The 27,351-nt window shown below is 40.3% G+C and overlaps 1 protein-coding gene across 2 annotated transcripts in view; it reads right to left on the bottom strand.

Annotated features, from left to right (window-relative positions):
• The window catches only part of Pir (pirin), a 100,933-nt gene that overhangs the window by 32,939 nt on the left and 40,643 nt on the right, over positions 1-27,351 (bottom strand). For both annotated transcript variants that reach the window (XM_021188529.2, XM_029534357.1), the window contains exon 6: positions 7,701-7,785. In XM_021188529.2, the coding sequence (XP_021044188.1) occupies positions 7,701-7,785 (85 nt within the window). The remainder of the gene's footprint in view (positions 1-7,700; positions 7,786-27,351) is intronic.

Here is a 27,351-nt window from a genome sequence, read left to right as displayed (position 1 = left end):
TTCCTTCCTTCCTTCCTTCCTTCCTCCTTCCCTCCCTCCCTCCCTTCTTTCAACTCTACTTTCACTTTTGTGCCCTGCACTAGAAATTGATGCCACCCTCAAATTTTTGTCATTCTATCAGAAGTCGCATAGCCTCCAATTTCCCCCCTTTCCCCCTACAACCATGGTGGCCACCCTACCATGGTGGCTGTCTCTTTGCAGCTGGGAAAGATCTTCCCTTGGGAAGTAACAAATAAACCGTGCTGAGATGAAGATCATATTTTTCTTCTAGTCCCCGAGGACAGTTAAGTAGGCAACACATACAAGTCAGATCTCCTTTAGCCAAACATAAAACAATGTACAATGTAGGTTTTAAATATGTAAATCATTTTCTGTGGCATTCACTCTATTTCCAGGGAGGTTCCTAATTCTTCAAAAATATCCTCAGTGAGAGATTTCCTCAGCCTACATTCCTGGGCTTAAGCCAGACCATTTTTTCTCCTGACTTCATTAAGAGTTCATAATTCCAGTCAAATTTATAACTACTCTTATGCATGGATGTGGAGGAAGAAGTAGGAAAACATGGCCAGCTGACACACCAAATTCCTAACAGAAGTCAGCTTAGCAGAGAGGGCAAAGGGGCTAAGAAGGGAACATAGCTATTCCCAGACTGAGGCTTACAATATTTACCAGACTCCAAAGGAGCTCCGATCTCAGGAGCCTGCATGGGATTGTCTCCACAGTCAACTTGCTCAGGTAACTCCTCTCTAACCTGACACCTGGCCTTTGGGGATGAGAGGCGGAGCTGCCTGGTCCTCTCCTGCCCTCTTCTTCCAAATAAACTAATTTTTAAAAATGTTTGCTTTGAAGTAATTTCAGACACACTGAAAAGTTTCAAAGATACTATAGTTACTGTATATTTTTGCCTAGGTTCTCCCAAAGCTAACACACTATCTCACATGCTTCATGATTCTTTTGCTATAAAATAGGATGTTCCTTTCACACACACACACACACACACACACACACACACACACACACACACAATGCCTAGAACTTGGGAGATTTTTTTAAATCAAATTTTAGCTCATTTTTCTTTACATCCCTTTTCTTTCTACTTTGTTCAATATCTTTGTAGGCCAGCATTTCTGAAGCTATAAGCTAGGCCGAAAATGGACCCATGGAATCCCCAACACAAAACTCAAGTGCTCTCTCCTCTCCTCTTGGATTACAAAATACACTAAGCCAAGAGTGTCAGGATCACTGTATCCACAGCATAGTCAAGAATTCTGCATATTAGGACTGTTTCTCAAACATTGTATACATGTATAAAATTGTCAAGGAAACAAAACAACCTACAGTAGCATCAACAAGAACCTCGTGGTACCCAGCATTGTGTTTTCCCCTGAATACTGGAGTTTAGAATAGCTGACATTAAGATGGAGTTTTTGATCACATAGCAACTGACAGCTCACAAGGAAACATAAACACAGGAATAAATAGTTCATGTCCATCTTAGAACTAAATAAAAATGGCAAGAGGAAGAGGAGTCACTAAAGGACCATTAATTGGTTGAGTATGGAACAAGATGGTGGGTGAAAAATCACAGTGTGAGTGATACTGGGCTGGTTATAGTCTCATCTCAACACTTACTACCTAATGGATCTTAAACAAGTTATACAATCTCTCTGTACCTCAGTTTCTTCACTGGAAAAAAAAATGGGACAATCATCCTGGCTCAAGTGATTAGGAGGATTGTAAGGGTTAATACAGAACTCTAGCAGAGCCAGGTGGATCTTTGTGAGTTCCAGGCCAGCCTGGTTTATATAGAAAGTTCCATTACAGCCAGGGCTGCATCATAAGACTCTGTCTCAAAAATCTTTCTATTTTAATCATTAACCTACAGTGTGAGGTAGGAATGTGTTAGATACTAGATCTAGTCATTCTGCAATTTATACTTTAAAATGTCATGTTTCACAGGAAGAAGTAATACTAGTTTACTGGTCAACTGAAAATAATTTTTAAAAGTGGGCCGTGGGACGAAATAGAACAGGCCTATGTCTCCTGGTTCCAACCCTACTACCACAAAGAAAATACAAAGAAAACTAATTGTAGAAAAGTAAAACAACGAAACACTTGGTAACGTTGAGAACATGTCCATGACCTTGGGTTGGGTAATAAAGATTAAGGAAATGACAGAATGAGCCAACCAGTAAAGAACAGATTAGGAACTTAAAGATGATGCTTATGTATTACAAGATAGAAATAGTACAGAAAAGTGAGGTGTAAAAAGAGAAGATGTTTGCAATGCAAATGACTGACAATGACTAGAACAACATGAAAAACAGATGTAACTCACCCAAAGTAAAATAATAAAAAAATATTTCTGCCTCTGGTTTATGTTCATCAATGCTTGGAAGACTAACTGGTTTATATCCATAACTGTTAAATGGATGCTGTCATTATGGGGGAAGGTATGATCAAGTACTCTAATGCTCTCCTATACTAAGCACTTTGCCAGGTTCTATACTTAGTAATAGTGTACTAGAATACTTAATTCACTTCAATTAACAACCACAATTACAGACATGCCCACAGGCCAAGTTGAGTATTTGATATAGTGAGCAAAAATTAGACTTTATCTTTAACAACCCCTTCAATCTACAATTATGCATGTATTGTTCATGCTTGGGCCCCCTCTTTAACAGCAGAGACACTGTAAGAAGACATGCAAGAGCTCTGAGACCCCGGTGTGTTTCTCTAGGCTTCTACAAATCATTAAAGAACATCACAATGAGCTTGGGATGTTGTTCAGTGCTAAAGCATTGCTCTGTCATGCATGATGTCCTGGGTTCTAGTCTCAGAATGGAAAACAGGTCATACATTCAAGTAGAGGAAATAATTACTCATTTTTGAGCCACTGGTCATTTAAAAACTGGCTTATACTTTGCACAGAAGCAGAAGTTGTATTTTTGGTTGTTCTAATTTCATTTCTGTTGCTGTACTAAAAACACCCTGGCAAAAAGCAATCTGGGAAAGAAAGGGTATATTTGGTTTACAGTTACAGGTCAGAATCCATCATTTCAGGAACGTTACAAAGGCAGGAATTTAAAGCCCTAGTTTCATCACCCCCACAATCAAGACCAAAACCAACCAAACAAAAAAGACTTAAGCTGCCCGCCTACCCACCTGCCTTTCACCTTGCTCTGAGCTGGCTTTCTTCATTCTTACAAAGCACACAGCCCAGCCCATAAAGTGGTGCTGCTCACGTTCAGGATGGGTCTTTTCACTTCAATTAGCAATCAAGACAACCCCTCACAGACATGCTCACAGACAACCGGATCTAAATAATGTGTCATTGATATGCTCTTCCCAGGTGATTTCAGGTTGTGGCAAGTTGACAGCTAAAACAAATCAGCACAATGGTGAACTCTAAAATGACCCCACAATTCCTGCCTCCTGGTGTTGCCATATTAATAATAACAACCCAAACCCATCTCTCTGAGTGTGACCTGCACCTAGTGTCTTTACTTAAGGCTAGGACAGCAAAAATAACAGGGTGTGGCTTTTGAGGTTGTCTTTCTCTTTTTCTCCCCCATATTCATGCTTTGATTAAACCAAAGGCCATGTGAGCCATCCTATGGAGAGACTCAAGTAGTGTGGAACAAGAAACAGGCTTGAGCCATTGAATCCTGCCAACAATCATACGATCATGAGCTTGGAAGTATCTCCTTCCCATCACAGCTAAGGACAACAAAAACATTGACTGACACCTTCATTACAGCTTTGTAATAGTGCCTGGGCCAGAGAACACAACCATGGTATGAGATTATACAAATAGTCTTAAAAACACTAAGTTTCAGATTGATTTGTTATACAGCCATATAGGTAACTGGGCTACAGTACAAGTGAAACCAGGCAAAAGGTAAGAGATTTAAACATGTTATTGGGGCCAGAAAATCATGCATTTTTTTTCATGGTCAGGCAAGATAGGGGCTGTGATTTGTTAGACATCATTGTTTAACCTGAGAACAGATAGCTACAAAAGAAAGAGGTATCTTTTCTCAACACATATAATTTGTTCATGAGCATTTAAGCATATTTCACATACATAGGTAACTTGCACAATAAGATTCATCTAAAGGAGCTAGATAAAGTACCCAAGGAGCTGAAGGGGTCGGCAGTCCTACAGGAGGAACAACAATACGAACTAACCAGTAACCCCAGAGCTCCCAGGGACTAAATCATCAACCAAAGAGTACACATGGAGGGACCCATACCTCCAGCTGCATATGTAGCAGAGGATGGCCTAGTCAGTCATCAATGGGAGGAGAGGCCTTTGGTCTTGAGAAGATTCTATGCCCCAGTACAAGGGAATTCCAGGGGCAGGAAGCGGGAGTAGGTGGGCTGGGGGCCAGGGGGAGGGGAGAGGGAATAGGGAATTTTCGGAGGGGAAACTAGGAAAGGGGTTAGCATTTGAAATGTAAATAAAGTAAATATCTAATAAAAAAAAAGATTCACCTAAAGATAAACTATATAGTCTGGTATTGATGTTTAGTAGTAGTTCTAGTATGACTTTCAATATTACAATGTTTTATATATATATATATATATATATATATATATATATATATATATATGTATGTATATATTCAATTATTGAGAGCTTGGGATAGAGATTACCCAATCTTTTCCCTTCAATGGCTTAATGTGTATGTTATCATCATCATCATCATCTTTATTATCATCATTATCAAACACTATAAAACAGCAGAATGCTGTAGCCAAATGTTTCTGTGCCATAAACCTTAGTTATCATTTGGAAAAAATGGAGTGTGTCCTTATTAAATAAAATGACATACTAAGTAATGCTACAAGAAAAGTTTGTTTGTTTGTTTGTTTATTTTAAAGGCAGGTTTATTGTGATGCTGTTCTCAAGCAAGCAAATTTACTGGCCTCAAGGACTGAGGCCAGAGAAGTTGCCATGGGGAAAGGGGGAGGGGAGGGAGAGAAAAAGAGAAGGGGGGCACAGAGACAGAGAACAAATTTACAACAGTAAAATGTATAGTAACATATTAGTTACATTTAAAAGTTTATCTGAAGGCATCCTAATGTGATTTGTTAGTACACAATAGTGAAATAATCCCCTTTTAAATCTGAATGGGAAATAGCTGGCTCTTTTCCTCCCACCTCCCACTTCCAAGGCAAACACAGAAGCTCATATATAATGACATTGTTTCACATGCTATATTAGTTTCCCATTGTCGCTGCAAGAATCATACTAACATCACTCTGCTTCTAAGTCATAGCTTCTCTTTCTCTGACTATCCTGATGCCACCATGCCCACCTGGATTATCTGGGCTGATCGCTCACCATTAGTTGGGTTCTGTATCTGTAGCAGGACCAAAGCAATCAGCTTTAATAAAACAGAAAATTAACTTTGGCTCATGATTTAGAAAAGGGATTCTCAACCTGTAGATTATGACCCCTTTGGTGTACCTCTAGCTCCAAAAATATTTGCATTACAATTCATAACCTCACAGAATCACAGTTGTGAAGTAGCAATGAAAATTATTTTATGGTTGGGGTCACCACAACATGAAGAACTGAATTAAAGGGTCGCAGCATTAAGAAGGTTGAGAACTACTTGTTTAGAGGTCTCAGTCCATGACCAGTTGGCCATGTCGCTCTTGGGCTTACATGAGGTAGTACAACATGGCGAACATGAATGGCAGGGAAAGCTTCTCACTTCATAGCAGCCAAAAATGAAAATACATGGAAAGAGAGAGGAGACCTCAGTATCTCCCTCAAGGGCACATCTCCAAAGATCTAACCTCCCCCCAAGTATAGCCTTCCAGAGTTGCCTCCAAAGCACCATAGGCTTCAATACACAGATCCAAAGCATAGAACCCTCCCTACCTGCAAAGTCTCAAGTAGTTCAGGTTGGCCATGTATTCACTATGTAGGTGAGATGCCCTTGAACCCCTGACCCCCTGCTTCTGTGTCTACCTCCTCACTACTGTGATTACACATCTACATTAAATCCATGTGGCACTTCTCTTTCTCCTGTTATTTTGAGACAAGGTCTCATGTAGCCTAGAGTAGCTTCAAATTTTCTATGTAGCAAAGGATGACTTTAACTTGCCTAAACTTCCCAGGATCGGGGATTATATGCAAGCTCCACTGTACATAGTTGCAAAGTCCCCTTTGCCATGTAGCAGGGTTTTAGGGCCTGGGAATTAGTACATGGACAGCCTGAGGGAAGGAGGACATTATTCCTGAGTGGTACACTCTATGTAGTCTGAAGATAGTTTTCTTATCAATTTATCGACACCATAAAGAAACGTTTTAAAAGAAAGAAAAGGTTCACTGAATGGAAAATGTCCCACACCATAACAGTTTTCTATTATTAACACTCTAATCCATGCTATAACGTACCAGAAGCAGAGGTGCTGTCTAGAAAGATAGAGAAAATAAACAGAGTGGCTGTGGAGGGTCAAATGTTGATACTATCAGTTTGTATATAAAGGGGCCCTGAAGATCAATAAAAAAAGATACTTTCCTAGAAATGCAAACTTATGTCCCTCATGATGAATGATACCAATATTGTCGAAACATTAGTTTACAGCAAGAAAAATCAGATTGCCTTTCAAGAGATGTTAAAAGTCACCGTGCAAAAAGGAGACCCTGTGTATTCTTATTTTAGCCAAGAGCTAATGGGAAAAATGTGTGGCCAATGCGAAAGAAATCTGGTACTGTCAGAAACTCAACAAATTGGATTCTTTGTAAATGATGCATCATCAGGCTCAATTCCTGATATCAACTGTCTTCCAAATCCCCACTGCATGAAACATCTGTTTTCTGCAAGATTAGCACAACCCAACGGAAACGTGCCTAGCCTAAAGGCAAGAAAGAGATGGTAAAAAATGATTCTAATGCTATTTATGGGAAAGAATTCAGATAAATTTTGGAGGGTTCAGGAAGAATGTACCCAGGCCCCCCTTAGTTGTGTTTCCCTTGGGACAGAGGCATTTTCCTGGTATCAGAGATGGGATGGTAGCAATGTGTGCTTCCATTCTACCCAATTAGTTCAGTAATGATACAACCAAGTCAACATTAAATTTGACTAGTTATGCCAGAAGCTGAACACAACCCAGATATCCATGTCACATTGCTTTACCATGAGTAAAACCATCGAATATGTTAAACTAAACATGTCTGGGACACAGCCAATGGACCACACATTTCAAGGAATATTTGATGCAACAAAGCATCCAAGCAAAATGAATTTAGACAGTCCTTGGAGCTGTGATGGAATTTGACCTAGAGAAAAGAGAGAAGGGGTGACCTTGATTGAAGTAATTTTACAATAAAACACAAACTGCCTAAGTTCATGCCTAGTGTATCTGCATATAGATAGCCAATATTGTGGAAACTGCAAATAAATAAGTGGTTTAAAATATCCAATTAAATGCATTTCCGACAGAGGACAGGAAAAGGGTCAAACTTTAGAACTTGTCACCTATTCTATGCAAGCACATATATGCAGTCTTTGCTAACTGAAACATTAACACAATTTTACATAACTGAAAAATTAAACACAAAGTTCCTTGAAGGTCATACAGATATTGGTAATTTGCATTCCCAAGGAAACACCTGATTGGGCTTTCATTTGGTTGTTCTTCCTGACATGGCTACCAAATTCCAGAATCCACTGTACCTTTAGGGATAGGCTGGGAATGCTTTGCTCCTTGGTCCAACTTGAAGTCCAGATATAAGGTTGGTGTGCGAGTGTAAACCTTTGACTGAAAAAAGGAAAAGGAAACCATCAGAAGTGATTTATGAGTAAGTTTCTTTTTCAAAACATTATATATATATATATATATATATATATATATATATATATATATATATATATATGGTGTGTGTATATATGGTGTGTGTGTGTGTGTGTGTGTGTGTGTGTGCACATGTTTGTATGTGAGGGCATGTGTTTGCCACAGCATGTGAGAGGAGGCCAGAGGACAACCTTGGTATTGGTCCTTATCTTCTGCCTTCCTTAAGACAGAATCTCTGTTTGCTGCTGATCTGTTTATACCAGGCTAGCTGAGCCTCGAGCTCCCAGGGATTCTCTGGTGTTCACTTCCCATCTTACCACAAGAATGCTGGGATGGTTGACATGTGACACTGTGTCTGGCTTTTATACAGAGGCCAGGGATCCCAATCCAAGTTGCTAGGCATATACAGCAAAAGTGCTTTTACCTTCTGGGGCATCTCTTTGGTTGCAGGATAAGATTCCTTCCTTCAACTCAGCCTTTCTGTAGTTGGCCTGGGCACATTACATTTATGCTTCCTCCTGGCTTTACAACATTATCTGCAAGCTAATTTCAATAAGGTATTTATCTCCCTACAGCTCCAAGGGCCCTATATTAGGATTTTGATTGGCCCATAATTGTTCAAATTTTGTCATGTTTAGCCTTACAGCTGATATGGAAAATCATCTTATACCTAACTACATGTATTTTACACAGGACTTGATCAAGCCATTTCCACATTGAAATTAAAATAAGGGACTTTCATATTACTTTTCCTCATTTGGACCTTTTGCAAGGGAAAACATGCTGGCCACCTGCTGGTTTTACAAAATCTCAACCCCAAAGTAAGACAAACTTTGTCAGGTCTTCCAGTGTAATCAGTGGTTTTGATATCATCAACAGCTCCAGCAGAGGTGGTAATTCAATATGACGCCATCCTGAACTGTAGGCGCAGATGAAAATCTAAGGGATTAACACTTGCTGCAAACTTCATCATGTCTCTTTGCTTGCACAAAGCCCCAGTGATTATTCAATTTTGGTTGTTGTTTTGTTTTGTTTTACTTAAAAATGTACATCCATGTTTTACTTTGTTTTACTTAAAAATGTACATCCAAATGAAAAAACAGAATGTCGAGCTTGGAGAAAACATGGAGTGACTGATAGGCTTCATACATGGCTGCTGGGACTGCAGTTTAGTGCAAACACTTACAATAAATATGATTGACATGTAATGGAGACGAAGGCATGAGTAACTTTTGGCCCAACAATCCCAATTGTGAGAGTATTTCCAGCAGAAATGTCCACCAGAAGATAAAAAGAGGACGCTTAACAGCCCCAACCTGGAAATATCACATCAGGACTATTTCCCACAAACATGCCATAATAGAATAGATAACTGGATTATAATACAATTTAACAGTGAAGTTGTAGGAGCGAAGAATAAACCTAGCTTATGCAACAACTCAGAGGCACCACGGAAGGATAAGATTGAGCAAATCAAGGCAGATTTCACACCTACAAAGGTCAGAACCAGGCAAAACTAGCATGTGATGTCAGTATGTGATGTCAGCATGTGATGTCCAAAGTCGGGAAAAGCGGGTGAGGAGGGTAACTGGTAGGCTCCATGCACTGGCTAGCTTTGTGTCAACTTGACACAGCTGGAGTTATCACAGAGAAAGGAGCTTTAGTTGGGGAAATGACCCCATGAAATCCAGCTGTGGAGCATTTTCTCAATTAGTGAGCAAGGGGAGAGGACCCTTGTGGGTGGGACCATCTCGGGGCTGGTAGTCTTGGTTCTATAAGAAAGCAGGCTGAGCAAGCCAGTAAAGAACATCCCTCCATGGCCTCTGCATCAGCTCCTGCTTTCTGACCTGCTTGAGTTCCAGTCCTGCATCCTTTGGTGATCAACAGCAGTATGGAAATGTAAGCTGAATAAACACTTTCCTCCCCAACTTGCTTCTTGGTCATGATGTTTGTGCAGGAATAGAAACCCTGACTAAGACACTCCACGAAGGAGCCCCACAAAGGAAAGAGGAGCCCAGGGGAACTGTAATGTTCTGCTGTTTGGTTTTGCTGCTTATTTCATGGATTTTTTTCCCTTGGTGAAGATTCTCTAAGTTGTATTCTCAATTTATATCCTTTTCTACATAGGAATTTTATGTCCCTAAAAACCTCATATGAAAACCACACATTTGTAACTAGACATAAAGGAAGAATCTAGAGTCCATAATTACTATCTTTGATAAGGATAGGATTTTGGCAATTTTGAAATCTATATGTGGACATTTCTGCTCTTTTCAACATTGAATTTTCAGGACCAATGTACAGTGACTGCCATACAGTAGGTATTTTAGTAGATATTGAAAGATGTTTCACAATGAAAAATCCCGTGTAGCCATGCATTCATTGACACTATACATAAGATATTCATTAATATCTTTACCTATATGCAATCCCCCTGCCTGTCTTTAGGACAAGTGCATTGGGTCTGGTAAAAGAATATGTCTTTGTATTAAATGAGAATTATGAATCATGAGGACAAAGAAGGGATTTTTTTTTCCTCTATGGATGTCTCCTATTGTAGTCTTAGGTTTGTGGATATTCTGGTTTCACATGGTATGGAAGATCAAGCTGTGTTCATTCAGTTTCAAAGACTAGAACAACAACCCTCCGGTGCACACCTAAATGAAACCAGAAAGCCCAGTGACATCAAGTGAAACTGGAAGCTAAAGATTTACAACCACGCTGAAGAGTTTGAAGTATACATGAAACAAATGCAACGCACAAGGGACATGAGATCTGGTTGCCTAGGGTCATTAGGTGTGTAAGGCACCATCTGGAAAGAGACTGTTTTCAGCCAAAGATGACTTCTAAAGTTACCTCTTAAAAGATCACTAGTGAACTTCACATAGGAACAGATGACCCCTCTGCTCAGGCAGCACTGAATCCTTTCAAAAGTTCCTAGTTTGGCTTAAGTGTCTTTCCTCTGCCTCAGGAACAGAGTCAGTAGCCCTACCGAACCTACAGCAAAGAGATCAACCACAAAGAGGTGCTCAGCTTGATTTTCACTAGCACACTTCCAGAATACAAGCATCTTGAGTTGGAAGGCAGGAATATTGTTCAGTATATTGTTTTGCCCTGGCCATTGGCCAAGGACTCGTCTTCTTTCGGGTTTAATGCACTCATCAAAGGATCTTGTGGCTGGAGTTTAAGTCTATTCAGGGTTTGAAGTTCTCCACTCGAAAATGAATATGTGTCTCCATAGTGTAAGTTTTCAGATGCCCTTCTGATTTCTGAGACTGAGGTGGCAGAGAGGAGAGAATGTGGCTGGGATGAAGAAGGGCACTAGAGGTGTGGACAGCCACTGGCTAACTGGCGCCATTCTCAGCCTCAAGGTTACATGTTAGCTTTGCCCTCCTGGCGGTCTCCTTTTCTTTCTTCCTGCCTCCACCACCTCAACATAATCCAGTCTATAAGAAAACCTCTCTAAGTAATTTCTCTCTCTAAGATGCAACCAAATGTACACCACACACACACACACACACACACACACACACACAATAAAGCCACACATATACTATTGCAGTGACAAAGGGAACTTCACGAAAATTTCTTAATCATTTTAAATGTGTTTTCTGGCAAGTCTAAAATATAATTTCCATTCTAAAATCCTTTTGTATTGAAAATTGTATCCAAGAGATCAATATAATATACCACGAACAATCAACTGCCCACTCACCCAAACCTAAATGAATATTTTTATTCTTTTATTCCCATGAATGTGTGTAGATACGCTGTAACTTTAAATGTTTAAGCCTTATTTTTAATGATGGTTCTTAAATACTTTAACCTCCTTTCTAGCCCATCGCCCACCAGAGGTATTGGGAAAGAAAGGGTACAAGGGAAAGTGGATCTGTTTAGAAAGGTTCTTTGGAGCAAATCCTATCTGTGTTGTCTGGAAATCAGCAGTTCATCTCACAGGTTAGCAGAGGCAGCTCAAACACTTAATGGATACACCAGCAGTCCAGTTCAGCCGAATCAGGTTAGCTAGAGCAGGACATGACCTAGCAGAGATAGACAGGCCTCAGCCACAGCCTCAGCCTCAGCACAAGTTAGCAGGAGGGACCAAGGAGGAACCCCAGGAAAAGTTTCAGGATCTATTTCTCTCAGTAGAATGAAGACCAGAGACCAACAAGTGCTACACAGCTAGCTCTACCAGAAAGCCAAGCTCAATCTCTGTCACTGTTCATTGAGTCCTCTTTATAGCTCTCCAAACATCACGTGTCCTCCGCAGGTCTTGCCTCAGCACATGCAACTCTCTCAGCTGACATCACTCTGTCCATCAGCCAGAGTCTGAGGAAGCAGCACCAGAAGGTTTAGCACCAGAAGGTTTTGGTGCAACTCTTTGTATGGAATCCTGACAAATGAAACTCAACCACACAATGTAAGGCGGACCAATAACATGCATGCTGTTAGCAAAGAAGCTTTCATCACATGTCCTCTCACACGTTTACTTTAGCAGAACATTCTTTCTCCCGTGTCTGCTTCAGCCAAATGTTCCTTCACAAGTCAGCCTCGGCTTTTCACCTGTATCTACCTCAGGAAAACACCCCTTCACGTTTGCCCCAGCAAAGCACCATCCAACCGATTTTCCAAAGAAACCTTAAGTTTCCATTTCAGTACACACACACTCTCTCTCTCACACACACACAATACAGATTTTATTTTTTGTTATTTTTGTTTGAAAAGCAAGCAGATTTTGATTTTTTTATTGTTTCATCTCTCTGGGAACTCAGTTGAAATAGCAGATATGAATTGTGTTTATTCAACTCCAAGACAATAATGTCATTCTCAAATGCACTTTGAGAAACTTTGGACTTAATACTTTTATTGCATACCAATAGGCACATTGTATCCTTCTGTTCTGTTTTTGTGTGTTTTTATGTACAACATTAAAGTATGAATAGTTACTCAAAATAATGAGGACTTATCTATATCATATTCTCTCTCTCTCTCTCTCTCTCTCTCTCTCTCTCTCTCTCTCTCATTAAAACTAAACTTTTCATTGGCTGTGTGTCTATGATAACCTGAAAAAACAATCCCTCAACAAAATTCATTATGGACATATTAAATGAACTTAAATTTCAGCAATGGAATTATTTTATTTTACCTTTTTTTCTGGTTGTCGAGTTTTTGTTTATTTGTTTGGTTTTGGTCTTGATTACCAGTGCCCACGAAGGCACAGAATTCCAAAGCTATTTTTCCTCCTCCCTTCTTTTCATGTCATAATTCTCTATTGAAAATGTTTGCAAAATGCTCAAAAGTGTTTTAAGCGTGTATTACTTAAAATCTTATTGTTTGGGAGCCATGCAATGACGTTTCAAGAACATAAGCAATGTGTCATGAGATTACATGAGAGGGTACATTTTCCTAACCTACAAAAGGGGCACTGCCAATTCAGTGGTTGGGGCTGAATTTCTCTATAAACAAGTCAGCATTAAACCCCTAATGAATCTCAGGCAACACTCCTATAATGATCTCTAAACATCCAAGACAAAATAAGACCTATTAAACCACTTCCTTCCAAAATCCAACTACCTTCATTTCTTCAAAGCCTTCCCAGTTACCCTGACTTTTGGTACCATACCCTTGTCAGGCTGGCTTCCTTCCTCTTCTTTTATTTATAAATCTGCTCTTAATTAGGAGATGGAAACTACTCCCATATGGAACCCATATGCTTAAAAACATTTTCCCAGGACAGAGAGAATGCTGCATTTCTCTCTGTGAGTGTGGCAACATGAAGTATCTTCCATTTTACCAGTGTTCCTCCCACAGGTGAAGGTTGTCTGTTTATATTCCTGAGAGTTGCTCCTTCTCCTACTATGCTGTGTGCCAGAAACAAGTGTCAAAGATCTAGTGGCACACGAGAAAGCTGTGTAAATGCACTCATATTTCTTTCAGGGAGCTATTTTGTGAGCCCAAGTAAGTGAATTAGTCTAAGGAGCCCCATGAGGGAATAGCAATCCCCAGTAGGCTGTAAGAAAAACAAGCAGAGTTGTTAGCCTCTACTCCCTCATTATCCTATTTGGGCCCCCCTCTGAGTGCTGCCTATTGTGTTTTGTGGTGGTGTGTGTGTGTGTGTATGTGTGTGTACCGTTGTGGGCTTAAGATGAATATTACTGTAAACTTCTAACCACGTTTCTGGCTGTTTCCAGGGTGAAATTAAGGGTCTCTAGCCAACACCCACAAAGCAAGTTTGTTAACATAATTATTTGGTTAGACATTGTTTTTTTTTTTCCCTCTGAAAGTATACACTGCTAGTCAGTGTCTTTTCTCGGCTCTATAATTTTGCTACACTTCAGAGGAGGTTTGAAACCACATAGTTTTTATTTTTACATCTAATCTGTTGTTACAAGGTTACATATTCTAACCAGTTCCCTATTTGGACATTTATATATTCCCCTCATTATGATCACAGAGGAGAAGAATTAATTGCTAATGAGGAAAAACATAAAAACAAACTAACCTGCCTAAAACTTTTGAAAAGTGTGTATGCAGACATGTAAGAGGAACAGAAAAGAAGGAGCCTAAAGGCACTGTCTCTATAGTACAGATCTATGTTTCTTTACTGGGGCAAAACATCATTACATTAATTTCTTACAGTAGCTGGCTTGCTTCCAACTAAATTATCTTTTATCAAGTCACTTAGGAAGCACCTGTAAAAACAGTGCCCATCTCATTAAAACTCTGACCATCTTAGCTTTCACTTAACTTAAGAGGCAGAAATTGGTATCACGATACTTTTTCTATTTGACACTTAGTTTGCATGATATTATCAATTTAACAAAGAATACTAAATATTGTTATTATAAGAATAATAATTAATATATTGAGCATATATTCTCTATATGTACACATACATCTATTTTCATCACCTGAGTAGCAGGTGCTGAATAGGGACTTATTATGTGTGTTAGGCCACTTGGCTTTCCCTTTTTAAAAAACAAAACAAAACAAAACAAAACTTTTTGTTAATTTTTTATTATACTTTGCATAGTTTTTGCCTCCACCTATGTATGTGCACCACATGTATACCTGGTATCTGAACAGGGCAGAGGAGAGCACTGTCTCCCCTGGAACTGGAATTAGAGATGACTGCAAGCAACCATGTAGGTACTGGGAACCAAACCTGGGGCCTCTGGAAGCAGCCAGTGCTTTTAACTGCTGAGAGATGGCTCAAGCCCCATATTTCCTTTTTAATAAACTGTGTACTCACTAGCATATTGCTTTTTCTGACTACCTATTAATTCTTTCTTTCAAAAGAACTGATGGAGGGCCTACGACCTCTTTCTTCTTTTACCGCTCTTCTCTCATCGGTGCTAAGGCCTAAACTCAGCCTTGTACACACCAGGCCAGCTCTCTAGCATGAAGCTATATCCTCAGCTGACAATCTGTAATATATTCAAGTCATCACATTTCTAGGTACACTTGGCTCAATCTGTCTCTGCTGCCAACATGGGAACATCTCCGTGGGGAAACCCAGGTGTTTAACAACTGGCTCAGGGGTTCCACCTAACAGAAAGTCATTTAGCACACAAGAGCTCCGAGAGCCATGTGGTATATCTCTCTTGTGGCTGTCCAAGCTCCTCTGTTTCCTCTCAGTCACCTTTCCATGCATCCACATGGAGAGCGATGCCTTCCAAGGTGTGAGGAACTTAAAAGTAGATTTTCCACCGTATTTATAGCAAATTCCCAACTCGTTGTTTAGAATAGACCAATGATCTTTAATAAAATGATGTCTTCTGTCCAACCCAAAATACTCTAATTTTCTGAATTCTTAATTATGTTGAACAACTTCAGATAAGAAGCAGGACCGGTTAATTTCCATCCCCACTGTCAAAAACTGTGGGAAAGACTAAACTGTAATCTTATTTTGATGATTACATGAAGCACTACATGGAGAGAAGACTAGGAACTCTTAGACTATGTGTCAATGCCTCTGTGCAGTGTAGGAGTTGGGGAGGGCCAGAAAGCAGTGTGACCTCTATGGACAATAAAAGAGGCAGACAGGATTGAGCATTGAGTTTCTTAACTGTCTGAGAATTTTGGACACAGCGAAATTCTCCTTTGGTGTAGTTTCCGTAGAATCATCTTCCAAGCAGCCTTTAATTAACAGTAACACTCTATTTCCTTTCCCCGCCTTTTGTTTATGAGAGAGGGAGCAAGGAGAGGAGGACTAAAGGGAATGAGAATGAAGATGCTGAGGAAACTCAGAGACCTGAAAGTTAACTGGTAACAGGATCACAGTGAAACTGGGGTTTGATTTCTTCACCCTTTGAGTCTGTATCTTTCCCATAAGGATGCAGATGTCCCATGATCTTAGATATTTAATTCAAGACAAAGAGAAAAAACTCCATTTTCTTAAAAAAATAATACATAGCCCAATAAAAGTAACGGTGTAAAGAGACCACAAACAGCCTCTATATCCACCAACAAGGAGACTTTCTAATCTTTGTCTCTAGACCAGAGGCATTAAGTTCTAAAATTGAGTCAGCAAGTCTATTACACAATGCTAAAATATTCCTTACGGGGGCATTATGATCTTTTTAATCTGTATTGGCTCCATTTGGTATTTACTAAAATATTTTAAGAGTTCTTGCAAGAAAGTGCATCAAGATCTAACATGAGAAACTATTTGGCAAAGATAAGATTTCATTGAGCTCTGGGAACTAATACCTTTGTGTAGATAAGATCCCTCATTGTATGATAAAGAGGACATGCATATGGGACAAGCCTTCTCCTCTGTGATTGTTTGCAGGACATTTCAGACACACACAGAAGTGGATGCATGTGCAGATATCTGATGAAAGGTACCATTTTGGTATAGGAGAAGGATCTTAAAGTTTAAAGCTTTGTAACATAAAAATTAGCTAAAAGTAGAGCCATGTCCAACAAATTTATGCACAAGAGTTGACGGATGTGACACAGAGAGAAAGGTTCACATGAAATGAGGCAAGATTCGGGAACCTTGGTATGAAGTCAAGGCCTTTGTGCAAAGAGCTGTGTGATCCTTGGGAATGCTTTGTGCCTGGCTGAATTACAGCTTTGTCATCCACAGACTAATGCCTGGCATTTGGATTCAAATTAAAAGGTTACAAGAAGATGGAAGAATAGGACTTGACTAGCTTTGAGAAGCATCAAACTGGATCAGGAATTTTAGATCTGCTGCCATGAGCAGTTCATTCAAATTCTCCAATGCTGTATTACAACAATGGTGAAGCCGAATGAATGGACATGTTCCTATTCAACTACCATACAAATAGGGTAGCAGTGGCCCTCTGCACATTAGGCTAAATGACATCCCGTGTTGTTTAGCTCTCTACAGCAAGCTAAGACCATTAGCCCAATACACACTGGTGCCAAACTCAAATTCTGAAATGTCAAATAGCTTTAAAGCATTTTCAGCCATCTGGAACCTACCTACTTTATGTGCTATGCAGCACAGCTATCCCCAGTATCTTCTGGCCAAAGTGCACCTAACAACTGCTAGCCAGTAGCAAGACCAGCAGTATACCCATAGCTCTAACACCTCAAACTCCTGTAAAACATCACATCCAGATGTTCTGCCTGACTGGACATCACTTGGCCACCTAAGTCCTCTTACAGCTTCTCATCACTTATTCAGGAATTCTCTTTTCCTATTTCCTCATGCCACTGTCCCTGGAAGGTTTTCAGCTGGGAAGAAGATCCCTCCTCACAGAACCCTGCCCAAGTATTTCCCAAATTGATTATCTGTGTTGCTACCTATCATGAAGATGACTCTCTTCCTTGACCAATCACCGGATCCCCAAACTTACCACACCAATCCATTCAAAATGAAATAACCATTTCAATCACTTCCAAAACTATCACATATACAGTGGAAATTTTCTGTTATTCATCAACATCTCACAGAAACTGAAAACTACTTACCAAATATGCAAACTAGATGCAACCTGCGGAAGAGGGCAGTACTTATTTCTATGTTAGGGTGGGAGCTTCCCATGGATTCTCAATCAGGTAGAAAGTGGTTAGCCACAGATCCACATGGGTTACATTTTTTTCCCTCTGAGCCTTTCAACATTCATCTTTCCTCCAAGGTTATCTTTAAAGCTTCCACAGCAGCTGAGGTGTGCACTTGGCTAAAAATCTGATTGGTATCGGGGTAAGGACCCATTGTAAGCTCATGGTCAGGCTCTCAAACAAGGTGGGATAGTTAAAATTCACATTCTATTATCCATTCCATAAGCAACCCTGAGCAGGCTGCTAACCTGCCAGTATCCCACCTTGTCATGTGGACAGAATACAAATGAACACATGTGTGTCTCACAACTTCAGTACTTCTGGGCCCTTGGTTGCTGCCACTACTGTTGTGCCACTATTGCTATTCACTCATATGGTTCCTCCTTCATGACCCCTAAGTTCTGATAACCTCAATCGCCCTTGCAGTGGCGGAAGCCACGGCAGCTCCTTGACCTGACTGACTTACTGAGGTTCTGAATTCTTTCACACCAAGATTTAGGTGAAGAGCTAAACCACAGGTGTGGTTTGTGGTCTCTTCAGAAGCTACCAGATGGGGGTAGGTAATACAGATCAGAAGAACAAAGACTCCCCATTCCTCAACAGGCCAATCATTTTCCAACCAAAAGAGGTTGAAAGGTATGAACAAACAGATTCATTTTGTGTTCTCACACCTTTACAAAGTTCTGAGACACTGTTTTTAAATAGGCATTTTTATATAACTGTCTTTGTCTCACTTCCTTTCTTCCTTACTCACACTGCCCTGGAAGTGTATATTGGTTAGTTTAGCTTCCTTTAATTTAGTTTAGTTGTCAATTTTATACAAAAGAGAGTCATTGAAGAAGATGGACCTTACTTGAGAAGATGCCTACATTAGATGGGGCTGTAGGTAAGTCTACAGAGAATTTTCTTAATTCATAATCAGTGTGGGAGGATCCAACCCATTGAGGACAGTGTCACCTTTGGGCAGGAAGTCCTGAGAGGTATAAGAAAGAAATGTGAGCCTGGAGAGCAGTAAGCAGTGTTCCTTCATGGCCTGTACTTCAGTTACTGCTTCTAGGTTTTTTCCATGAGTTCCTGTCCTGGCTTTCCTTGGTGATGGACTGTGATCAGGATACATGAGCAGACACAAACCCTTGCTTCCCCAACTTGCTTTCAGTCATAATGTTTTATCACAGAAACAGAAAGCAAACTAGGACAAAGTACACCTAAGACTTGTTTCCGTCTCTGTTTTCCAAAGAACTTAAGTAAACGCAAGATCAAAAGACTTGATAATATAAAGTATTCAGGACACCAGCATCCAACACAGTTGCCACTTAGCCACGTATGTCTATTGAGCACATGAGATGTGGCAGGCTATACTGAGTATTAAAATGCTCATATCCCTTGAGCTTATGATGGTATTAAATAAAATGTCCCAAGTAAGATTTATAACCCAAATAAAGGATTTATTACTGGGTTAGTACTTGTAACATTGCTTATGATAAGAAATATTAGCAAAAAAAACCCCAACCAACCAACCAAACAAACAAACAAACAAACAAACAAAAAACGTACAGAATATCCAAGAAACAGTACACAGAACTCAAAAGGCTCAACAAGCCGAAGTGCCCAAGTGAGGATGCCTCAGTCCCGCTTGGGAGAGAGAAGAAAGCAATCACAAGTGGGGAGGGAGGAAGGGACCTGGAAGGGAAAGTGGACAGGGTCAGGGAGGGAGTGGAGCAGAGAGGTGACCTGATCTGGTACTGGGTAAGGGAAAAGGACTGAAGTCCTGAGGGCCAGCAGAAAGAATGTAAACAGGAAACCTCAGGAAATAGGAGCCTGGGCGGACCCTCCAGAATGCACCAGAGACCTGGGAGGTAAGAGACTCCCAGGACTCACAGGGAGGGACCTTAGATGAAATGCCCAACAGTAGGGAGAGGGAACTTATAGAGCCCACCTCCAGCAGGAAGACAGGATATCAAGTGAGGGATGGGATTGCCATCCCACAGTCATATCTCTGACTCATAATTGTTCCTGTCTGAAAGAATTACAAGGATGGAAATAAAGAGGAGCTTGAGGAAGAGAAGGTCCAGTGACAGGTCCAAAATGGGATCCAGCTCAAAGGGAGGTCCAAGGCCTGACACTGTTACTGAGGCTATGGAGTGCTCCCCAAAAGGGACCTATCATGGACTGCCCTCTGTAAGACCCAATGGGCAGCTGAAAGAGTCAGATGCAGATATTTGAACCCAACCAATGGACAGAAGCAGCTGACCCCTGTTGTTGAATTAGGGAAGGCTGAAAGAAGCTGAGGAGCAGGGTGATCCTGTAGGAAGACCAGCAGTCTCAATTTATCTGGACCTCCAAGATCTCTCAAACACTGGACCACCAACCAGGCAGTATACACCAGCTGATAAGAGACACCCAACACACATACAGTAGAGGACTTCCGGGTCTGTGTTCTTTCAGAGATGATGCACCTAACTCTCAAGGAACTGGAGGCCCCAGGAAGTTTAGAGGTCAGGTGAGATGGGGGGACATCCACGTGGAGACGGGGTGGGGTAGGGTGGGGAGGAGGTGTGGGATGTGGAACAGTTGGAGGGTGGATGGGGGATGGGTAATGGAATATGGAGTGTAAAAAAATAAAAATTAAATTAAATTAAAAAAGAAATACTGACATGTGATTTTTTAAGGTATCAAGAGGAGGTTCAAAGAACAAGGCTATATATGTATAATATATTACTCAAATATTAAATTTGATATGACATTTTATTTTAAAAGTGGAGAGGTGGCTTATGCTTTAACATTATTCTCCAAGTCGTTTTTTTTTCTTTAAAAAGTTTTTCATACAGTATATTTTGATCATATTCTTTCCCCTCCCTTAGCTCCTCCCAGATCTTCCCCCACATCCCCACCCACCCAAATTCATCATGGTCTTCCTCTCTATATAAATATATAAAAATCAAAAAAAAAAAAAACAAGACAATAAAAAACAGTAAGACCTAAAATACCCCCCACCCTCAAAAAAAAAAAAAGTTCACAAAAGTATGGAATCATCCCCTTTGTGATAGCCAACTACTCCTGGGCACAGGGCCTGCCAACTGATTGGAGTAAATAGATTTTCCATTTCTAGCAGCTATTAAATGCAAATAGCTTCTTGGTAAATTTCCAAAAAAAAAAAAAAAATTAGGAAATTCTTAAGTTGTAGGCTTTCATTATAAGGTCTGACTTAGACCTTTGTACTTCATAAACCCATTAAGGTTGCTAGCCATTTTCAGTTCAGTTGTCAAGAAGTTCAAAAGACCTGACAATAAAGTCTGTCACTGTGAAACGCCTTGTGATAAGGGAATGTGGGAGCAGGAAGTCATAGATAAGAGGGAGGAAAGCCAATATTTAGTAAGTGCTCTCTGTGCTGCTGCATTCAAATAATTCAGGGGCTCTGTAATAGCATTTCTACTTGGAAGCTGAAGAATTAAAGGCTGAAAATCATTTTAAATGTTTTTCTTTTGTGTTACAGATATACTGAAATGGCAGAGATGAGGTCTGAACACACAATCGACAGTCATTTGAGTCCATCATATCATTGGCCAATTGGCTCTGTAGTTCTAGGTACAGTTTCGGCAATCCAACTTTTCATGTGATAGGTTTCCTTAGAATCTTTCCAGCCACACAAACCTACACAAACCACTTAAAAAGCAGACACCAATTCTTACTTTCTCTCTACCCCCCCCCTCTCTCTTTTCCTCCCTCTTCTCTCCTTGATTGTATGGGATTGATTGAATCACAGACCATAACATCAAGGGACATGGTTCTCATCTATCTATGAGAACCTCATGTCCCGTCTTTTAATTATCAGTGGAGAGGAAGTAATAAAGCCACCAAAGCCTTAGACTCAAGCCTACACTCTTATCCACATTAGTCTGGAAGGGGGATGGTGCATTCCCATGATATTATTTTCTCAGTCTATGTCTTAACTCATTCTAAACTCAGAAGAGGAAGGAAACAAGTATCTTCTTTTGGTCTCTTCAGCAATGTGGATTTAACATCTATCAAATGCCAGTCTCTTGTCAATGCACTTCTTTTACCTGGTTGACAACTAATCTGCCAGTTTAAACCAACGCAAACATCTAGTGACGCTCACCAGAAACTCTTGCTCAAACCCTCTTTTAGAGTGATAAGTACCAGACGGCTTCAAATCAGTATCGCAGCCAAGTTTTGTTAGTTAGTCCAAGACATTCGAAGTCTCCCATGATAGAGAGCAATGTTGGCAAATACTGATTTCTGACAGGCAGACATGCCACTGCCAGAAAGGGAAGCTAATTGGAAGAAGGCATCCAGAAAGACATAATTGGCAGAAAGCCCATTGGTGAGGATAGAGTGAGACAGTCTGTAAGACCCCTAATGTACTGTATATGTAGCTCAATTGATAGAGTGCTTGCCTAGCAAGGACTAAATCCAAGCATAGCTTAAAAATGGATGTATTGCTGGATACTAGTAACCCAAACATGCAAAGAGTGAGATGTGGTGGGGTGGGGGATAGGAGCTTGAGATCTTCCTTGGTTATATAGGGAGTTCAAATTCAGTACAGGAGGGAGGGTAGGAGAGAGGAAGGGGAGAAGAGAACAGAACAGAAAAAAAGAAAAAAAGAAAAAAAGAAAAAGAAAACCTTGGGCCAAAAGGATGGGAAGACCCAGAAATGATTGTCTATTTTTCTTCCTCCTTTCCACAACCCAGCTCTTCCTCTTTCTTGTGGAACACTTATTTGTAATTAGAGAAGCATGGAAGGAGGGCAGGATGACAGAGCCAGTATTCATGTCAGTTACTAAAGATGAGACTAACACTAACCAGATGCAGGTGCTTGAAGGTTTAGGGAAAGATCCTTGCTGTGGACTTCAGATTGGTTTCCTTCAAAGAGAAACATTGAGATCTCTTGAGTTACTAGCTATAGTTGATCCAAGAAAAAAAAATCCTTATGACCATCATGGTTTCATTTCATAATGTTAATCCTGACTGTCTATAAGGAAAGAACAAAGGCTTTTAGAATTTCTAAAGAAAGGCAAATTATAATTGGTCTCTTTCCCAATGATCCTGGACAAGCTAGATATTAACCAACTGAGGCTGCACTCCATGTGGAACAGCTATAGTCTCAATATGAAAGGCCCTCACACACATGAGAACAAACTGCTGGGCAGTTTTACAGGAAAAAGATGATAACCTGACCAATTTTCATGCTTGAGACAATGAATTGTGTTCTGAATATTAGTTTAACACTGCCTCACACCATGGCATAGAAGCAGATTTAATTGTGCTGTCTCCTATGCTTCTTGTCAGCATACACATGTATGTGCATGTGTGTTTTCGTGTGTGTGTGTGTGTGTGTGTGTGTGTGTGTGTTTCCAGCTTGGTGAGAGTGTGGATGTCTAAACATGAATGTAGAAGCCAGAGGTCAAGACTGGATGACTTCCTTAACTGCTTTTCACCTTATTTTCTGAGACAGAACTCTCACTGAAACTAGAGCTCATTGACTCAGCTGGACTAGCTGACCAATGAACCCCACAGACCCTCCTGTCTCCACCTCCCCAGTGCTCACATTACAGGGGCATTTCTTTCAAAGACTCTTGTTAACTGTGGGAAGGTGTTGTGCAACACCCCTGGAGCTGGACTTGCAAATAGCTGTGAGCCTCCTAACATGGGACTCTTGACTGCTGATCCACCTCTTTGACCACTTTGTTTGCTTGTTTTTTTTTTCTTGTTTGTACAGCAAGCACTTTACCAACTGAGCCATCTCCCTGGCCCCTCTCACACTCATCTGCCAGGTTAGTTCTCTCTTTTAGGCTTGGTCCTGCACTGCTTGACCCTTTCATTGCATTGAGCCTCCCACTCTGCCTTCCCATGAGCTTACCACATTCACTAGTCTCATCACAGCACACTTATCTCTCCAGCTGATGTGTTTGGCCCTCCCATACGCCTTTATACTCTCTCTCCCACTTTCCCCATACCTTCACAAGTCTCATACGGGTGGCCCACAGTACATGTTAGCTGGGCTCAGGTGAGTTAACGGTACTTTTTTTTTTTTTTTCTGGGAAATCCTTTTCATTTTCCATGGATGATTTTGGAAGACCTTCCAGGAATGGCAAGTGTGTTCTTTTTCCCCATCTTTCTAAGCTAAGAGAATGGCCCTGGATTTGCAGTAGATGCAGAAAAGGATTCTCTGTGGTTTTAGAACCAAAACATTCTCCTCCTTCTAAAATTACAGTAGCAACTTCATGCCTTATAGCACATCTGAGTTAGAATTTTAAGCTATTTGTATTACTTATTCCCTATCAATCGTAGTAGATTAGTTTTTTTAAGATTAATTGAGATATAAACAACATATCACTAAAGTCTAATGCTTCAAGCAAAAAGCATTCTATCTGGCATTGACTTGACTAATCACATCTAGTATAAGTGTATCAAACAGTTAAGAATGTGCTCCGGTCAAGATGAAGTGCTGTATTTATAGCTATTTCCTTAGCTTGATATCATGTCATGAACCTCAGATTTTAATGCCTCATGCAGGAGCCTGAAGACACATTGTGAAGCTTCCCCATATTTTTGCCTTTAGTTAAAATATATTTAATATGTTCCTGAGGAAAGACTCATTACTTTTTCAAAAGGCAAGTCTTGGCAGCCATCGGAGTGAGGGCAATGAAATGCTAACTTGCCTTTACAAAAGGTAATGCCTTGGTTCTTGATAGCTTTCATTAGCCTTTTAGGCTAAATTTCCCTGCAAATTCATAAGCCTCACCAGTAAGGCCAAGGATATATGAATGCTATAGAATATGACTAACTTTAAAGGCACCTATCCATCCTTCTGTTGTTGGCAGAACAGGGCTTGTCACCACTGATGGAACGTACTTCCTAGGTGATTAGGTCAGCAGGGACATCTTGAAGAAATCAGAACATCTGGCACCCTTAGTGTCCACCAACAATGGTATTTCTGGGGTGAGCGGGCTGCCCTGGGCAAGAGTAACCTTTTGTACAGCTGGTTTGAACAGATCTTGACCACTGTTTACTTGAACATTCCTAACTCGAAATGAAGTGCCAACTATGGCTGCCTACCATAGGTCAAGCTCTTTGAAGTTGTTGGGTGCATATCTTTGGTGTCCTCTTTTTACTAAAAATACTGGCAGCCTGATTTAGCCTATTCTCAATACCAAATCAAAGCCAACTGCTCGCTTCTCTGTGAAATGAGGCTGGGGATCAGGTGGGACCACCTGGACTATTTGAGGCAGCTCCTGTAGAACACATAGCTTCATGGTATCAGAAATGAGATGCTAAAAAAAAAAAAAGAAATGAGATGCTAGTACACAGAGCATGCTGAGGGCCACAACCATCTGAACCTCAAGGCCAGCTATTCAAATAAACTCTGAAAGGGGCATGTACTGTATTGGTAAATTGTCTTGTACTATTTGAGGTCACTGAGAAACTAGCTCTGGAAGCAGCTCTTCCCCAAACTTCAAATCCAAGCATGTTATGTCAAGTGTGTCCCAACCCTGCCCCATCTGGAGTCAGGCTGGCCCTGTGATACAGAGAGGGAAAAAAGGTAAGCAGTTAATGGTATTAAAATCCCTGTGTCCTTGAGAAAATCTAGGAGTTAAATGACCTCCAACAGAGGTTATTATTGTTTATTCCATGATATATGTGTCTACAATGGGAAAGAGAGGCCAAAAAATTCAACTATGGAAGCCTCATCTATGGAAGGAAAATTCAATCTGGAATTCAGCACGTTCTAGTAGATTTTGAGAGCATCCAGTTTGATGACCTTAGGTCTATGTTGCCCTTTGTTCTTAGACTCAGAAGTTTCATCTGAGGCTGATACTGCACTGTCTGAGACTCTATGGAGAACACCAGCTGGATGCCTCAATGGGGCTTTCCACTGTCAATTTCTGCCAGATGCTTTGACTGGACAATCCATCAATTTGATAATGTTTTGCTATCTATTGTTATTTTTCTTTAGCTCAAAATATGCTTAATAAACTCACTCATTCAAAACCAAAGTATGGCCATTCTCCTAACCGTATAGAACAATGGGGGAGAAGGATACAGAACCACATACAGTTAATGCCAGTCTTAGAAACAATGCAGTCTTATTCAAACTTACTTTTGAATTCCCCTCCATTCCAGTATTTTAGATCATCTCCTTTCTTTCCCATTCACAACTCCACCAATACCTGGTTGCTGCCTATGTAGCCACTATTACTTTCCCAAGCAGTTTTCCATTTTACTTTCTTAACCCTAGTTTTTATTTATGTGTATTTGCACACAAGTTCACATATGTGGAGGATGCACACACAAATGTGTGCTTCTGGAGGCCAGAGGTCAGTCTCAGGTAGCATTTCTCCTCAGCCATCATCTACCTTATTTCTTAAGACAGAATCTCTCACTGGGACTTGAGGTTTTTTTCAAATAGACTAGACCAGTTGACCAGTGAGAACCAGGGACCAGCTTGCCCCCTGCTCCCCAGTTCTGGGATTACAGGAATGTAGCACGATGCCCAGCTTTCTTTCTTTTTTTTTTAAACATGAGTTTTGGAGGTTGAATTTGAGTCTGAATACTTACACTTTAAGCACATGTATTGAGTTATCTACCCAACCCATATCTAAGCCTTTTATACAAGCCACTGTAAGATACAAAATCCCCATCCTTTCTGTTTTCCTCCCTCTCTCCATCTATCCACATAAGCTCTCCATCTATCCACATAAGCAGAATTACTCCTCTTTTTTTTTGGCTAATCATGGAACTTTTATGTATGGTCTTTTTCATTGTTTCTCATGTCATATTACACTACTGATGTTGTTGGCTTCTTTCTGCACCCTAAACTATGAGGGCTTTTGAAGCTAGTGGCTATATCTCATTCACGTCATATCTCTAACATATACAATGTGTACAAAGCAGGTACCTAATCACTGAATGAAGAGATAAATGGGAGATGTAAATGAAATATCCAAAACTGTTTTGAGTTGTGAAGATGGGACAGCTGTGTGGATCTTGACAGAAGTCAAGATGCTTCTTAGTCTATAGCAGCTGGCAAGACTACATGAAAAGGGATAATTCTAGGTTTGTTCTTGATGAGCAGTAGCAAGTAGAAGAAAATATTGAGCTTCTAAACTCCATTTTCTATAGCACACTTCAATATGTTTCTCCCTAGTAGCATGTTCCCTCATGTTCTCTGTGTCAACAAAGACTCCCAAGAAGCTCTCTGCACCATTATAGTAATTCTTTTCATCTCTTGCCCAACCTACCCATGACTTCTTTACATTTTCAGAATTGAAATTCAACCATAATTCAATACAGTGATTGTGATCTTTTTAAAGGTAGCATTTTAAAGAAATTATCATACCATCTATCTAATTGTGTTAGACCCTAAAAGAAAAATCATTGTAAATAAAAGCTAATACAAACAGCAAAATGAGACCTTGCACCACTAAAAGTCCTGGAGAGCTGGTAGTATTATAGAGTGCTCAAAAGTAAGGCTCT

This window comes from Mus pahari, chromosome X, assembly GCF_900095145.1.
Source record: "Mus pahari chromosome X, PAHARI_EIJ_v1.1, whole genome shotgun sequence".
Classification (NCBI taxonomy): Eukaryota; Metazoa; Chordata; class Mammalia; order Rodentia; family Muridae; genus Mus; species Mus pahari.
This window is presented reverse-complemented; position numbering and strand designations above follow the sequence as displayed.